Genomic DNA, 18,760 nt, shown 5'->3' on the forward strand with positions numbered 1-18,760 from the left:
AATTGTTAAAACTTTAAGTCATGTTACAAATAATATATCATATAAATATTTTCAACTTTAAAAGGAGATTATATACTTGGATCTCTATGGAAACATATTTGTAAAGGTCATAATAACTATTCCTGATTTCACAGGTGTAAATGAGGTAACATATGTAAAGTAATCAGCAAAGCGCTGGGTGTAAGGATTCAATAAATGTTAGCTATCATTACCAGTATTTACTGCATGTGCATAAAGTAAACTTCAACACTAATATATTAGAACTGACACTATTCATTATAGTGTCCCCTGATGTATAATAAGCACTCAAAAACTAATGACTAAATTAATTAGTCTATCTAGCTTTCAAGAAACAGATAATTCTCTTCTAAGTCTATCAAATAAAATATAGACAAACAGCACTTGGTTAACTACAATGAAATTAGAATAAAACTAAAATCAAAACTTGACAAGGTACAAAAGAATCCTGTCCCAATTTTATTATTTATAGTAAAAATATCAATAGCAGCAGTAGCAATAGTGGTTACCATGTACAGCATTTCCTGGGTGCTAATTTTTCCTTCTAACATTCCCCTGTATTTTTAAATTGTGTTATAAACACTACTTTTATAATTTTTTTTGAGGAAGAGTCAATTTCTTTTTTGGAGAGGTGATCAATTTTAGAATACTACTCCACATAGAAAGTAATTGCTTACAGGGGCCAAAATTTCCAAATTATGTTAAACTATTTTTGTACAAGGAAGGTTAAGTTATTAATTCTTACATACCCATAAAATGATCAACATATTTTTTTCGCAGCACATTTAGCTAACCGGGAGCAATTAAGAATCTAATTAAAATAAAAGAAGGATATGCTTACATTTTCTGTGCCATTCCCTTTAAACAGGGGCCTAATGAGAAATAAATGCCTGATTGAACAAAAATAACAATTAACCTTTCATAGAACAGCAGAGAATGGGATATATAAGGGAGAATAAATAAATGTACTCATTATTATTATGTATACTTGTAATTACTTTATAAATATTGTAAGTGTTATCTTCTCCCAGAAGGTTCACGACATTCTTTGTAGTAAGGAACAACGTAGGTCCTTATCTGAAGATTTAAATGGAGTACAATGGGAATCAAAGTGAGACAACCAGAGATAAGAAGAAAAGGAGAATGCAGGGATACCAAGCCTTCTCTCCAACAAGCGTGTGCCCTCGTGCCTTAAAAAGAACAGGTATACCTAGGACGGGGGCCTCCACTCCCAACCTTACCTGTGCATACTCTCTTTCAATAGCAGCCTTCTTCTGACTGAATGTCCTAAAAACACAAATAAAAACAATTCATTACCAAAAGTATAACAATAATCTCATGTAAATTTATCAACACAGCCTCAAATACTCCCTGACAAGCTGTGTTAAGCGAAGAGACGGTTTTCTTTCATCCTATGTGCCTAGGGATACTGCTTGCATCACAGACCCTGGCGTCAGACAATCTACATTCAAGTCCTCGCTCCACCACTTACTAGCTGTGTGACGTTGGTCAAGTCGCTTGACTTCTCTGGGCCTCAGTTTCCTCTTTGGTAAAATGGGAGTAGTAACAATACCCACCTTGCAGGGATAATGCAAGATTTAGTTAACTAAATTAGAGAAAGTGCTCAAAAGAGTGTCTCTCTAGCACACAATAAAAGCTATATAAATGTTAGCTGCTGTTATTAGAATGGCTAGTGCGTAGTAGGCACTACAAATACTTATTAACCAAGGTAGAGGGGACTACAGAAAACAAGGTTCAAATCAAATTTTCATCAGCTTCTCAACATGAAAAAAGAGCCGAATCATGTCCTTCACCCCAGCCTGTTCTGAGTCACGAAACAAAGCGCGTGCTGTGGAATTACGGGAGCAGCCTTTCCACACACGTGTATTTCACAGGCTCTATGGCAGACACTTTCCACATTTTAACATTTATTATATTGGGATTCATCTTCTACTAGTGACTGGTGTTATTTTCTTCTATCTTAACAATGATGAAGTAAGAGTATACCTTACAAACCATAGGCAAGGTAGAATCAATGAAATACGGTAATATTGACAATTTACCTTGAATAGTCTGAGTTTAAAGACTTTTCTATAGGTGCCAGATATGTGTGCTCTTAAAAGCACTTCATTAAGGCAGAGATATCAGAGAAAAAATGAAAAATATAAAGAAAAGAGCTAGAATAGAAAAAAAGGTAATAAGCCAAAATTCCCACTTTAACAAGTATTTAATGGCTATTCATCTCTTATATAAGAAATACAGCCATTTAAGATTTTACTACATTTGTAAATTTGCTACATTGGCAAATAGCTACTATGTAGCCTTAAAAAGGAAGAAAACCCTCACTTGTGCTATTACATGAATGAACCTTGAGGAGAATATGCTAAGTGAAATAATTCAGTAGCAAAATTTACATACTATATGATTCCATTTATACGAAGTACTTGGAGTAGTCAAGTTCAGACAGATGGAAAGGAGAAGGCTGGTGCCAAGGGCGGGGAGGAGGGGATCAGAGAAGTTATTTAACAGGCCCAGAGTCCAAGTTCTGCAAGATAAAAAGGGTTCTGGAGGTGGAAGGTAGTGAAGGGTTCAGAACAATATGAATGGACATGATACCACTAACTGCACACTTAAAAACGGTTAAGATAATAAATTTTATTATGTGTGTATTTTACCACAATAAAAAAATGAAAAAAAAAGTTGAGCAAGAACATTGTCTTTACAGCGTACTGCATGTTATAAAGCATTTAAGTCCTCTAAAATACAATTAGTCTACTCTCAAGAGAAAACACATATACTATGTATTATATATGTGTGTATGTACATGTGCATTTTATATTATATTTTACACATATAGGTACACACGCACCTGTGTGTGTGTGTGTGTGTGCACTGGGTTATAGAAGTCTCTCTCTATATATATACAGATACACCAAAATTGTCCCGTAAATTTCCTCTGGTAGTGGGATTACAGGCTTTCACTCTCTTCTTTTGCTTTTGCATCTATATTTTCTGATGTTTGAGTAAGAATTTGTGTGGTATTTAAAAATATATATAGTCCTTATTTTTAAACAAATAAATGAACACTCACAAGCATATGCACACACCTTTATACACCCATGTTGCTTTATTAAAATTGGATTTAGGTAATATGGCCATTTTCATGTTATGTATTCTAACCCATGAACACAAAATATCTTTCCATTTCTTTGCTGCTTCAATTTCTTTCAACAAGGTCTTGTAGTTTTCAGTGTATAGGTCCTTCGCTTTCTTTAAGTTCATTCCTAGGTATGTTATCATTTTGGTTGCAATTACAAATGGGACTATTTACTTCATTACTTTTTCTGATGTTTCATTGTTAGTGTATAGGAACACAGTGTATTTTTGTACACTGACTTTGTATCCTGCAACTTCACTATGTTCCTATTGTTTCTGATAGTCATTTGGCGGCATCTTAAAGGTTTTCTCTACGTAGAATCATGTCATGGGCAAACCGTGGGGGTTCTACTTCTTCATCCCCAATTTGGATGCTTTCTACTTGGGGCCAGCCTGGCTGCTCTGGCTGCGACCGCCAGTACGACACTGAATAACAGTGATGAGAGCAGGCAGCCCTGTCTTGTCCCTGATAGAAAAGTAAAAGCTTTCTGTTGTTCCCTGTTGAGTATATTAGCTGAGGCTCCATCATATGTGACCTTTATTATGTTGAGATACTTTCCTTCTATACCCACTTTATTTAACACTTTAATCATAAACAGATGTTGTTCTCGTCAAATGTTTTTCCTGCGTGTATTTATGTGATCATAGGAGTTTTATCTTTCATTTTGTTAAAGTGGTGCATCGACACTGACCGACCAGCATACGTTGAGCCATCCTTGCATCCCCAGCACGCACGCCGTCGATTACCACGTGCTCTCTTTTTAATGCGTTGCTGCATTCGATTTGCCATCATTTGTCCGGGGGTTTTACATCTATGTTCTTTAGAGATACTAGCCTGTAACTTTCTGTGTGTGCGTGTGTGTGTCTGTGTGTCCTTGCCTGGTTTTGGTATCAGGGTTACACTGGCCTCATAAAACCAGTTAGGAAGTATTTCCTCTTCTTCAGTTTTTCGGAAGAGTTTGAGAAGGACAGATATTAAGTCTCCTTTGAATGTTTGGTAGAATTCACTGGAGAAGCCACCTGGGCCTGGACTTTTGTTTTGATTGTTGTTTCATTTTCCTTAGCATTTGATTGGTTTACTTAGGTTGTCCAATCAGTCTATAAAGGTTATGTATTCCTAAGAATTTGTTCATTTCTTGTACATTATTGAATTTGGTGGTGTACAGCCTTTCATAGTATGAATGCAATCCCCATCAAAATCTGGCATTTTTCACAGAAACAGAACAAAAAATACTCAAATTTATATGGAACCACAAAAGTCTCCAAGTAGCCACAGCAATCTTGAGAAAAAATAACAAAACCGAAGGCATCACACTCCCTGACTTCAAACAATAGTTCAAAGCAACAATAATCAACACCGTACAGTACTGGGAGAAAAACAGACACACAGACCAATGCAACAGAATCAAGAGCCCAGAAATAAACCCAAACATATATGGGCAACTGTTTTCAACAAAGGAGCCAAAAATATGCAACAGAGCAAGAAAAGCCTATTCAGTAAATAGTGTTGGGAAACTGGAAAGCCACATGCAAAAGAATGAAACTGGATTGCTACCTGAAACCATACACAAAAATTAACTCAAAATAGATTAGCCATGAACATAAAACCTGAAACAATAAAGTAAAGAAAAGGAAACATAGGTACTAAACTTACAGACCTTGGTCTCAGAGGAGTGGGTTTTTGTGAACTTGACCCCAAAGGCAAGGGAAGTAAAAGCAATAATAAATGAGACTCCTTCGAACTAAAAAGCTTCTGCACAGCAAAAGAAACCATCAACAAAACAAAAGGTAAACAATGGAAGGGAAGAAGATTTTTGCAAAGCATTCCTCCAATAAGGGGCTAATCTCCAAAATATATAAAGAACTCAATAATAAAAAACGATCTAATTAAAACATGGGCAGAGGACCTGAATAGATACGGTTCCCAAGAAGACATACGGATGGCCAGCAGATAGACAAGAAGATGCTCAGCTTTGCCAGCTAAAGGGAAATGCAAACCAGCACCACAATGAGACAAGCGACACCTGTTAGAACCGCTGTGATCAGTAAGACAGGAAATGACGAATGACGGAGAGGACACAGAGAAAAGGGAACTCTTATACGCCTCTAGTGGAAATGTAAATTGGTACAGCTTCTAAGGAAAACAGTATGGATACTCCTCAAAAAATTAATAGAGCTACTACATAGCCCAGCAATGGCTCTTCTGGGTATCTACCTGAAAAATTTGAAAACACTCATAAAGATACGTGTACCCCTATGTGCACTGTTGCATCACTCACAATAGCCAAGATGTGGAAACAGGGAACCTAAGTGTCCTCCAACCAATGACGAGGTAAGGAAGATGTGGTGCCTGTATAAAGTGGAATACTACTCAGCCATAAAAGAGATGGAATCTTGCCATTTGTGACAACATGAATGGATCTTGAGAGTATAGTGCTAAGTGAAATGAGTCAGACGGAAAAGGACAAAACCACATGATTTCACCCATACGTGGGCTATAAAACAAAAAGCAGCGAAGGAATAAACAAAACAAACTCACAGACACAGCACAGTGACTACCAGGAGGGAGGAGAGGTGGAGAAGAAAGAACAGGGTAAAGGGAGTCGAACACATGGTGAGAGAAGGAAACGAGAATTTTGATGGCGAGCACATGATGGAATATGCAGATTATGTAGCATAGAGTTGTGCACCTTAAACATATGTAAGTTACAAACCAATGTTACTCTGGTCAACTTAATATAAAAAATTAAAATTAAAATTGGACTTAGAAATTATTATGACTAGTGCTACCAACTATGTTATCTCCCTGCCCAAAGTAAATACTTAGGCAAAAGAAACTAAGCTGAATGAACTAGCTTACACTTTCACCATTAAAAAAAAAATCTGAAAATGTACCTATATTTTGAAGGAGATGGTATTTTTAATGTTTTACAAAAGGTAACAGTAAATACTTAAGCTGTTTACTTATCACCCTTTTAAGCTTATGTAGCTCATCTGGAAATAAGAATGTAACAAGTATAGTCCGCAAGAAAATGGGAACTAACTATTTTACTCTGAACACGCATAACAACTCATTTCAAAATTCTTAATGGAATTTTTAGTTATATTAAACAATTACACGTCTACTAAGTAATTTCCTTTCCTAAAGAAAGAAAACAGATCCAAGATGACAACTACACAAAATCGACACCACCGACATCAGGAAATAAAGTATGATTCACCATATGGAGAGAGCAGAGCAGGGAAAAACATCTTCTGGAAATCCTCACATGAGATGCAAAGGCATTTGCTAAAATTCGCCATCAGTTTATCATAAAACCTCTTTCAAAATATTGACGGATGTTAGAAGTAAACGGATGGAGAAGAACAAGTGCTGACAAGGATGTGAAGAAATCAGAACTCTCCCATGGTGCTGGGGGGAATGCAAAATGGTGCAGTTGCTTTGAAAAAATCTGGGAATTCCTCAAAAGGTTAAACATGAAGTTACTATATGACCCAGCAATTCCATTCATAGGTATCAGTAGTCCCTCCTTGTCCGCGGATAACACACTTAGATCCCCTCCAGTGGATGCCGAAAACTGTCAACAGCACCAAGCCCTAGATACACTGTGTTCTTCCCTATAAATACTTACCTTTTCACTTAAAGAAGCACTTTATGGCTTCTCTCTGGCATATACAAATTACCAGAATCACTACTCTTGCTCTTTGAGGTCATTATTAAGTAAAATAAGGGGTTTTTTTAGACACAAGCACTGTGACACCTGCCAGTCCATCTCACACCTGAGAGGGCTGCTGGGGGACAAGTGGGCAGGTAGTGTTTACGGCGTGAGTGTGCTGGACAGAGGGGTGATTCAGGGCTCGGACGGGGCACGGCAGGAACGTGCAAGACTTCCACATCCTGCTCAGCGCCATGCAGGTCCAGACTTACCCATTTCTTCTCATTTCTCAAATTTTCCATGTAATATTTTTAGACCACAGTTGACTATGAGTAACTAAAGCCGTGGAAAGCAAAACAATGGGTAGAGGCCGACTGCTGTATACCCGACCACTTAAAACGTCTGTCTGCCTAAAACCCAGAAAGGAGTGTTCATAGCAACATTGCCCATAAACGCCAAAAAAGCGGCAAAAACCCAATGTCCACCAACGGATGAACAACAGGTAAACAGGGTGTGGCGCGTTCACAGAGTACCGCTATACGCGACAACATGGGTGAACCAGATATTTAAAAAGACACATGTTATATGACTCCATTTATCCAAGATGTCCAGAATAGGCAGGTCCAGAAAGACGGAAAGTAGATGGTCAAGGGTTGGGGAGTTGAGGTAAGTTTGCTATTAATTCCAAAAGTATTTTTCTTTTAACTAGGCAAGTAGAGTATAAAATTCACGTGGAAAAAAAATGAACATTTAAGAGTAGTCACAAACATTCTGAAAAAAAAAATTAAAAGGACTTACCCTCACCAGGTAGTAAAAATTTAAAAAGCAACAGTAATTAAAACAGCTTGGTAATAGAACATGAGTAAACAAAGAGATAATCAAAACATAGGTCACAAACACCCCCAAATACACATAAAAATTTATTAACTGAAAAAGATGGCATTCCTATTCAAAGGGGAAAAGCTGAACTATTTAGTAAATGGTACTGGGACAAATTTATAGGAAGATGCAATGTTAAGTAAACAGAAAAGTTACAGAATAATGTATATTGCATACTATCTTTTCATATTAAATGTTCTACATGTATGTGCCAGATTATGATAATTACTGTGCCAGCTTCCGCAGCACACACACTAACACTGGGACGATAACTACAATACTTCTCCATTGCAAGAGTCCCTCAAATGAAGAACTGTTCCGTGCAGAAATGCCTCCTGAGACCCCCTCAGGAGTCACTGTGACAGTTTCCTGAAACATGTGCCGTGAAGCAGGGCTGACCGGCTCCGCACGAAGAAAGGAACGGGTAGTAGTTGTAAAAGAAAGACCTTTACTGCATTCCTATTTTTATTATATAAATTAATGCCATGTGTAAAGGTATATGCATTTTTATTGAGGTGAAATTTACATGGCATGCAATTAACCACTTTAAAGTGCACAACTCAATAGCAGTTACTGCATTTACAGTGTGTGCAACCACCTCTCTCCACGTTCGAAACTTTCTGATCACTCCAGAACGCTCCGTGCCCACCAAGTAAACGCTCTCCATTCCCCTTGCCCCTTCCCCTGGCAATAGTTAGATTTTTTTCTGTCTCTCTGTATTGGCCTATTCTGGGTATTTCATATGAATGAAATCACACAACATGTGACGTTCTGTCTGGCTTCTTTCACTCAGTGTTTTCAAGGTTCATCCAAGTAGCAGAATGTATCAAAATCTCATTCCTTTTCAGAGCTGAATAATATTCCACTGTGTGGAAATACTACATCCATTGAGGGGCAGTTGAGTTATTTCCAAACCCTGTTATGAATAATACTGCTGTAAACACGTGTTCATAAGTTTCTATGTATAGACAGGTTTTAACTTCTCTTGGGTATGCCCCTAGGAGTGGAAATGTGGGGTCGTACTGCAATTCTATGTTTAATTTTTTGAGGCACAGTCCAACTATTTTCCATGACAGCTACTGTAAATAGTTAAAACCAAGTGACCTCTGAAAATAAGTTATACTACATTCACTCAGAAGAATCCTATAAGGCCGCTAAAAAAATGTGGTAGACCTATAGGTGTTGGTATCAGAAGGCAACCTCAATTAATTCATGCAGTACTGACGCCCGACTGCCTGGCTCCGATGGGCCAGACACCGTCTGGGTACTGGTAGTTCCACAGGGAACAGACAGACATCCAGTAGGACTGTCAGAGAGGAAAAACAAGCATTATACAAAGAATTATTTAATGGTAAATGGGATACTCATAAGTACTATGAAGGAAGCTAAAATATATTATTTAGTATTTTTTAAAAGTTTCAGGAAAGTATACAAAGCAAAATCTCATTTTACCTTAAAAACATATTAATAAATCTCTATGTAACGCAGATACCTGTATACACTCCCAAATACCTGGAAAACGCATATGGGGGGACAACCCTGAAGGAATGTTTGCCAAATTTTTATTGTGCAGAGAAGAGGACATGACACTCTTACTTTTCTACCCTATGTTTTTTCCAATAATCTATTATTTCTATAATTATAAACAAAGATATAAAAGCACTAATTTTCAATCAACTCATTTATTTATATGAAAAAATGTAAATTCCATATCATATAGAAAGGAGCAAGAATAAATCCCTACAACAATTAATTCTTTAATAAAATCCAATGCTTCAAATAATTTTCCTAAGACAAATCTGATCAAACCACTCTCCCGCTAGCACTTCTGACATGGCTTCCAGAAATCAATCGCAGAGTAAAAAGCTATATGCCTTTAACTTAAGAGGCTGCTGACTGTCAGGACTTAACGGCTAATGTGGCTTCACCTCTGGAAACCACCCTCCCTCCCTCCCTCACAATCCAGGCACAGCTAAGTTTCTTAAAAGGACCAGTATGCTCATGCCTTCACACTTTAGCAAATATGGTCCTTTTTGCTTGAAATTCCCTTCCCCCATTATTTGCCCTAAACCTTCCTCGGCTTCAAAACTTAATTTGAGCACACTCTTCCTGAGGAGTCTCCCTCAGTTCCACTTGTGACTAAACACCTCTGCGAGGCCCTCCAGCACCTGTGACACAGCACCTGCTTCACGTCCGGCGACAGTGAGTGGACTGTGGGGTTCCCGTCTGTACACGTGCAGCGCCATGCCTGAACACCGCAGACACTCAGTCAACGTTTGCTGAGTCAGTGGAGGAATGAATGAATGAACGAACGAACAGAAACTGCATCAGGTTTCCCACTCCACAGGTCTGAATTAAATAGCTCAGTGGGCTAGCTCCCGGCACAGGCGGAACCAAGTGGGCAGTTTAGAACAAGACTGCACCTTAAGTTTCTTGACCTTGGCAACAGATTATATCAGTTACCACAACCATTTTGTGTTTTATGAGCTTTAAAAACCAAGGGAGGTAGGTAAGTGTACAGTAAAGTATTAACCTTGCCCAAGACCTTTGGAATGTCAGGCCTGATAAAAGCATTTTTGTTTGCCTGTGGACATTAGGCCCTGCCAGACAGTCTGCGCTAACTATGTGATTTATCTGGGTGCAGGCAGGTGGGGAGCATGGAGGCTGGGCCACCTCTGAAGGAGCTGGAGACTAAGGTCACCCAATCTTGTCTAAGTGACATGACTCTTCCCTTGGCTGATTTTAAAATACGTCTTTTCACCATAATAAACCATAACCCTTAGTAAACTTTCAGTGAGTTCTGCGAGTCCTTTTAACAAATTATCAAATCTTAGGGTGGTTTTGGAGGCCGTGGTTTTGAGGACATGCAATCTCACAAGTCATGCCAGAAACGAGGGTGGTCTTGGAGACCTCCAAACTTGAAGTTGGTGTCAGAAGTGACTTGTCTTCGTAGATCAGTGGAACAGAACAGAGAGCCCAGAAATAAACCCAAGTCTCTATGGTCAATCAATACTCGACAAACAGGGCAGAAGCAAACATGGAGCAAAAATAGCCTCTTCAACAAATGGTGCTGAGAGATCTAGTCAGCTACATGCAAAAAAATGAAACTCAACCACCAACTTACACCATACACAAAAATAAACTCAAGATGGATAAAAGACTTAAATATAAGTCTCAACACCATAAAAGTCCTAGAGGAGAACACAGGCAAGAAAATCTCAGATATTCCACACAGCAATATTTTCACTGATATGTCCCCTAGAGCAAGGGACATAAATGAAAGAATAAACAAATGGGACTTCATCAAAATAAAAAGCTTCCGCACGGCCAAAGAAAACATCAGCAAAATGAAAAGGGAACTGATCATATGGGAAAATGTATTTGCCAACGATACCTCAGACAAGGATTTGATCTCCAAAATATATAAAGAACTCACATGACTCCACTCCAAGAAGACAAACAACCCAATTAAAAAATGGGCAAAGGACCTGAACAGACACTTCTCCAAAGAGGACACACAGAGGGCCCAGAGACATAAGAAAGGATGCCCAGCATCACTAGCCATCAGAGAGATGCAAATTAAAACCACAATGAGATACCACTTCACACAGGTCAGAATGGCCAAAGTAAACAAATCAACAAAGAAGTGCTGGCGAGGTTGTAGAGAAAAGAGAACCCTAGTGCACTGTTGGTGGGAATGCAGACTACTGCAGCCACTGTGGAAAACAGTATGGAATTTTCTCAGAAAACTAAAAATGGAACTGCCTTTTGACCCAGCAATTCCACTGCTGGGACTATACCCTAGGAATTCTGAAACACCAATTCTAAAGAACATATGCACCCCAATGTTCATAGCAGCACAATTTACAACAACCAAGTGCTAGAAGCAACCTAAGTGCCCATCAGTAAGTGAGTGGATCAAAACACTGTGGTACATTTACACAATGGAATTCTACACAGAAGAAAGAAAGAAGGAGCCCCTACCCATTGCAACAGCATGGATGGAACTGGAGAGCATCATGCTAAGTGAAATAAGCCAGGCAGTGAAAGACAAATACCATATGATCTCACCTATAAGTGGAACCTAATCAACAAAACAAACAAGTGAGCAAAATATAACCAGAGACATTGAAATTAAAAACAAACTGACAGTAACCAGAGAGGAGGGGGAAGGGGGGGTAATGGGGAAAAGAAGGGGAAGGGTTGTCCAGGAACATGTATAAAGGACCCATGGACAAAGCCAAAGGAGGGTAGGATTGAGGGTGGGAGGTGGGGATGGCTGGGGTGGGAGGGAGTGATGGGGTGAAATGGAGACAACTGTACTTGAACAACAATAAAAAAAAAAAGAAAAGAAAAGTGAGTTGTCTTGGGGACTCCTGAACTCTGTAATTTATTACTAGGATAAGCAGAACACCTAAGTTCAAATTATTAATGGTGGTAATCCAGATGGGATATCAATAACCATAATGATGAATGTTAAAAATTAAAATAAACGGCCCTGGCCAGTGTGGCTCAGTTGCTTGGGAGTCGTCCTGCAAACTGAAAGGTCACAGGTTCAATTCCCAGTCAGGGCAAATGTCTGGGTTGCAGATTCAGTCCTTGGTTGGGAAACGTACAAAGGGCAACCAACTGATGTTTCTCTCCTTTCTCCTTCCCTTCCCCTTGCTCTCTAAAAAAAATAATAATAAATTAATTTTAAAAAATTAAAATAAACAGACCCACCAGAATGGTAACAAGACTGATATATATATATATATATATATATATATATATATATATATATATTCATTTGGTCAAAATACACACATATATTGTGTGATACATACACACACGCACATACATATATACATGAGTACACATATTACATATATGTGTGTATGTGTGTGTGAGGCTATAGAGAAATGAAACTCTGACATGTTGATAAGAATGTAAAAATGATACAACTTTGGGAAAACTGGGGAAAGACTGGTTATTTCTCATAAAACTCACGGGTTTAAAAAAAAGGCCTCTGTGACAAATCTAACCAACAGTAACCTCGCAGGCTGACCTGATCGTAAATTCCTAACTGGGCAGGTCATGCACAGTGGGTAGTCACACCCCAGGCCTATAAAAAGTTTACCTTCAATTCAGGCCAGCCCTGGATTGTTCCTGTGTATCTAGGCTAACCCACCCTTGAAATGCCTCTTTCACAGACCCCTCAGAGGAGTAATCACCCTCAAGGGGAGCAGTCAGCCTTGCTGACTGTTCTGTAATCCACAGAGTTCCCCACCTCACTTTCTCCCACTTTCCTGTAATCTTCCTTAGTTTCCCCCTCCTCAATCCCAAATGTATAGCCCAGACTGCAACACTGTCGTTCTCCGAAGCATTTGAGATCGTGCTTCCCAGCCTGTTGTCAGTTTGGCTCAAATAAACTCTTATAAAATAACAACAAACAACAAGCAAAGAAAAAAAAGTTCTCTACAGGTTTGAACGTTACTTATGTTGACAAACTAAACAAAAATCGATCCTGACAGAGCAATTCTAATGCTAGACACCTACGGAGAGAAATGAAAGCGTATGCCGCAAAATCACTTGACAAAAATATCTGTAGCACCTTCATTCATAAATAGACGAAAACAGGAGACAGTCCAGGTGTTGGACAATAGACCAACAAACAGTGCACAAGCATATTCTTACAGTACAATAAACCTCAGCAATAAAAACAAAGGAACGACCGCATTCTTGCCACCTTGAGTTCGCTGACTTCTGCTATTTTTCCCATGATAATGTTTAAATATAACTAATATTAAAATGTAAAAATTAACTTTTAGCATGGATAGTATACTAGGGTAAAGGATCTAGTGCTTATGTTATTGGCGCATTGAAGGTCTTTTATAAAGAAACTGTTATAATTTTGTTCTGGAATACAATGGTTATTTTCAGAGGTTTTATTACAGCAAACACGGTGAGAGCATTAAAATGATGACACGGGAAAACAAAGATTTTTCTCTTAAACGAGGCCAGAGGAATGAACAACTGAAGCTGTACGAGTCTGGCCAAGAGGCAATTATTTGGCTCCTAACAAAGAATAGTAATTCACCAACAGCATTCTCTGAGTTGCTCCTAAATGACAGGTATTCTGCTAAACATGCACGGGGACTATGCAGATGAGAGAGACACGGATGGAGTCTGCTCTCAAGGGATTCATTAGCATAAGGTAAAAATAGATCATGCCAAGAACCACAAATGCTAGAGTCCCTGAATGAAAAGCAGAACGTGTTCTTACTTCTTATTAATTAGGTAACCTTGGGCAAGTTAATTTTCCTGCCTGTGCTTCAGCTTCCTATCAATTAAATGGGTATAAAAAGAACACCTACCTCAAAGGATTACTATCAAGATTAAATGAGTACGTATTTGCAAAGCACTTAGAACAGACTTGGCACATAAAATACTAGAAAGACTATTTGGTAAGTAAGTGAAAATATCACATCCTACAGTTTATAATTATGAACGTTAACCTAGTTTAAATGTTTTGACTAAATGAATATGCAAAGCACTAACAAAAAAAATACATTTTAAGTGCTTCTGGTCTTAGATAACGGAGCAAAGTCAGAATCTCCCGTCCCCTCTCAGAAATGACCCAAAAGCAACAAAAAGAAGAAAAAGCAAAAATGCAAACATGAGCCCCAATAAAACTAGAAGCATATAAAAATAAGTGGAATATAGGCCAAAAAAAGAGAAAATTGAACTGAAGAATGAGGGTAAATATAAGGCATGAGGCTCCAAAAAAAGCAAAGGGGATGGGAAAGAGTGTATTTCTTCAAGTGCGCTTCCCGAGACGTACAACTTAAACACATCTGCAACAACAGACACAGGGGGCCTGGGCTGCTGGAGAGAGCCTGGCTGTTCACGGTCTGCAGAAGTACTAAAGGGTCACACAGACGAGCTACGCTGGCAGAAATGAGGCTGCTGGTGCAGCTAAAAGATAGTGAGACGACCCCGCTGTGAGTGGGCCTGCAGCAGCCAATCTCCTCTGGCTAAGGAGAAGTAAGCTCGCACACACAGTCCTGGTCATCAAGAAAATTACTGCACACTTGGAAGACGACAGCTACCGAGATACCCACTTCTGATGTCCCAAAAAGTAGTACAGAAAAAAACCCTCTTCGTTCAAAAAGAAATCACTGAAAATGAAGCAGAAACAGAATCTCTACAAACATGAAATTTTAAAAAAGAAAAAAACGACAGGAAAAGGACAGCAGCCAAAGGACACTCCAGAGAAGAATGCTGCCATGAAGCAGGTGAAATATGTGACCAAATACTTCAAATGGATTTTTAAAACTTAAATAATAAAAAAAGCAAATGAAGCAAATGGAATTATAATGTCAGTTCCAAATGCCACATTATAATCCAAGTAGAATTATAATGTCGAACTAAATTGCAAAGGTATATTAATCAAAACAGTATGATACTGGCATAAAAAATGTCATATAAGCCAACGGAGCAGAATAAGGAGCCCAGAAATACACCCATGCACACACTGTCAACTCACATTCGACAAGGGAAGCGAGAACACTCAGAAGGGAAAGAATAGTCTAATAAATGGTGTTGGGAAAACGAAATATTCACATACAAAAAAAATGAAATTAGACCCCTATCTTATACCACGCACAAAAATTAACTTGAAATTAATTACAGACTTGCATGTAAGACCTTAAGTTGTAAAAGTCCTAGAAGAAAACATAGGGCAAAAGCTCCTTGACATTGGTCTTGGCAACAATTTTTTGGATATGATAAAAAAGCACAAGCAACAATAGCAAAAACAACTAAGTGGGACCCCATCAAACCAAAAAACTCTGCCCAGCAAAGTGAAAAGGCAACCTATGGATTGGGAGGAAATATATGTGAACCACTTAGCTGGTAAGGGATTAATATCCAAAATATATAAGGAAGTCCTACAACTCAATAGCAGAAAAATTTTAAAATCCTATTAAACATGGGCAGAGAACCTAAAAAGGCAGTTTTCCAAGAAGATAAACAAATGGCCAACATGAACAGGTGCTCAACATCACTAATCATCCAGAAAATACAAACCGAACCCACAATGAGACACTGCGTCACACCTATTAAAATGGCTTTTACCAAAAGGACAAGAAATAAGTGTTGGTCAGTGAGCACTGCTGGTGGGGGTGTAAATCGGGGCAGCCATTGTGGAGGACAGTAGGCGGGTTCCTCAAAAATGAAAACAGAACTCATACGAATATGAGTCAGTGACCCCACCTCTGGGCACATGCCTGGAGGAAGTGAAATCACCATCTTTAAGAGATACCTGCACTCCCAGGTTCATTGCAGCATTACTCACAAGAGCGAAGACGCGGACTGTGTCCAGGCCTCTCCTGAAATCTACCAGCTCTGAATCTGATGAGATCGGGCGTGTTCAGGGTGGGTATGGCCATAGACCCAGCTCCGAATCTGAAGAGTGGGCCCTAAGCATCTGTGATATTGTCACAGGTGACTCTCTTACTAACACGGTGTGCTGTTGGCACCTACATGTAAATACGCTACATTTAATTCTGGGAACTCAAACTATTCCAAAGAAGACAACGCCATCACACTGAGACGGCAATATTCGGGAATTTGGAAGGGCTCTTTGATCTTCCCCATCATACAGCCGACCTTCCCCAGCCCCCTCCCCCACTCACCCTTCCCAGCGTCGCCTCTCACACTCAGCAGGTACAGTCTAAGGAGAGCTGCTTGTTTTCCAGTTACATGTGTTCACCAGCTGGCCTATCTTAATTGAGTATCTTTAACCTCCTTTTCCTTTCAGCCCTTAATGCACCATAAATTTTAAAAAATAATAATGTCATCAAACTGAGTTACCTGAAAAGAGACAATTTTATCACAAAGAAATGGAAAGTCCAAGTTTGCCATGAATGAAGATGAAGAGTCACAAGAAATCTCCCAATTTTTTTAAAAAAATTACATCCTTTACATGGTAGTCAGGTCATTTTAGTAAAAACTGCATGATGATAAAGATATTATGTCTTCTTATTTTTCAACAGCGCCGACATCAGGGCGCACACACACAAAGACCTGAGGAGGAAGGGATTAACCAGCCCCGACCCAAACTGCATTTTAGGTCGCCATGCACCTCAACCACAGGAGCACTTTCTGAGGGATGTGCCATTAGTCGATTTTGTCACTGTGCGAACTCTGAGTGTACCCGCACACACCTAGACGGCACAGCCTACTACACACCCGGGCTCTGTGGTACAGCCCACCGCTCCGGGGCTACCGGCCTGGATGGCGCGTCACTGCACAGAGGAACACGAGATTAAATCAAGTGCAAGAGAAAGTGACGCAATCAAGACACGCGGTAAACACGCAACGTATGTGGCAGCTGTGTGTAATTCGGTATGCTGTTTCACAACAAACTTTCTGTAAGTAGAAAGATTACACTCTAAAATAACGACAAGAAGTACAGTGTAGTAAATACATAAGCCAGTAACACAGTTGTTCATTCTCACTGACAAGTACCATGTACCCTACCTAACTGCACGCGTATACTTTACACGACTAGCAGCGCAGCGGGTCTGTTTACGCCAGCGCCACCACAAACACGTCAAGAATGTCTTGTGCTACGTCACCAGGCAATAGGAATTCTTCAGCTCCCTCTTCGTACCTGCAGCCTGGCGTTGACCCAAATGTCATTATGTGGTACATGACTAAAAAAAATTTATTTCCATTAAGATGTACTAATATTAACCAAGTTGCCAAAATCATCTTGCCAGGAGATCCATAATCAGATTCACCTTTAAAAACCATGACTTTAAATATTTTCATCTATAATTATCATTTAAGACTCGACTTAAGACTCCAAGTTTTGTTTGCCAGGAAGAGTGGGACACATTCACTCATCAGATCATGTCATTAAAGTGGAGCGCACACGCCTTTGAGATCATGGCAGACGACGCATATCAAACATTTTAAGCAAATGAAAACTTCCGCTGTTCCTATAGGACACAAATAAAAGTTAACACAATTTTTTACTACGTGATTTGTCTTTGAATATATTTACTACCAGATACATTTTACTCCTTATCCATGAATTACATTGTCCATTTAAAAGATACATCACAAACCTTTCACAGCCTTCTGCCTGGAAGAGTTACATAAAATTAAACACTGAGGTCTTTTTCCTTGCTTTCTCCTTCCTTGAAATGATACAGATGTGTAACAGATAGGTGGTTTGGAGACAATGGCAACACCTGTACTAACATATAAAGCCTACACCTAAATCAATGAAAAAAGGGGCATTAACAAAACAGGCCACTGTCAAAACCAGTTTAAAATTTGTAACAAAGTTTTACAATTTGTTACTATTATTTTTATTTTTAAAATAAACTAATGGAGCTTTGAAAGTCTGGTCATTTTCCTGAAAGTAAATTTAGGATCATCATGTCTCCTCAGGAGAGTATTTGTTTTCATACACGTAGCTACACAAAATGAAACAATGTAATGGACTAACAGCAATTTACAGTCTAGGTAAGAAGCATTTCAATCAGTTTTGTAACCTATTGGTTTCAAACATGTAAAGAAGTTTTTCTATTAAATTGAGTTTACTAGTATAAACTATCATGAAGTTATATACCTTTCTACCACCCAATATAAGCTGATTCTAACCTATTTGCAGGGTATATTTTATTTTATGTACACTGTCAAAAAGTTGAAAATAAATGTAACTAGGTGGCCATAAAAAAAAAACTTGCTATTCAGAAACTTTGTATACTTCACTCAATCACCACAAAACTGCCTGTTCTTAACTTACAACGAAAAAGACAGATGAGCACTTTCAACTAGGAAATATCCAAAAATAAAACCTAAACCCCAAATACAATTATCAGAAGAGCCAAAAGATCCCTAAAAGTTCAGTGTGTCGCACAATCTTTGAACAATCCTGGACCTGAAGAAACATGAAACCCCAGACGGTGGGTCTCCTTCCACTCCCGTACTAATCAGCCAAACGGAGAGGTCTGCAGGGCACCGAATCTTCCACCTCTTCTTCGGTATCTAAG

General features: G+C 38.9%; 1 protein-coding gene across 1 annotated transcript in view; it reads right to left on the minus strand.

The window, feature by feature from the left end:
• FCHSD2 (FCH and double SH3 domains 2) overlaps positions 1–18,760 on the minus strand; it is a 212,201-nt gene that overhangs the window by 176,218 nt on the left and 17,223 nt on the right. The window contains exon 3 of the mRNA XM_024572547.4: positions 1,260–1,305. Coding sequence (XP_024428315.2) covers positions 1,260–1,305 — 46 coding nt within the window. The remainder of the gene's footprint in view (positions 1–1,259; positions 1,306–18,760) is intronic.

The sequence above is a fragment of the Desmodus rotundus genome, chromosome 5 (genome assembly GCF_022682495.2).
Source record: "Desmodus rotundus isolate HL8 chromosome 5, HLdesRot8A.1, whole genome shotgun sequence".
Taxonomy (NCBI): Eukaryota; Metazoa; Chordata; class Mammalia; order Chiroptera; family Phyllostomidae; genus Desmodus; species Desmodus rotundus.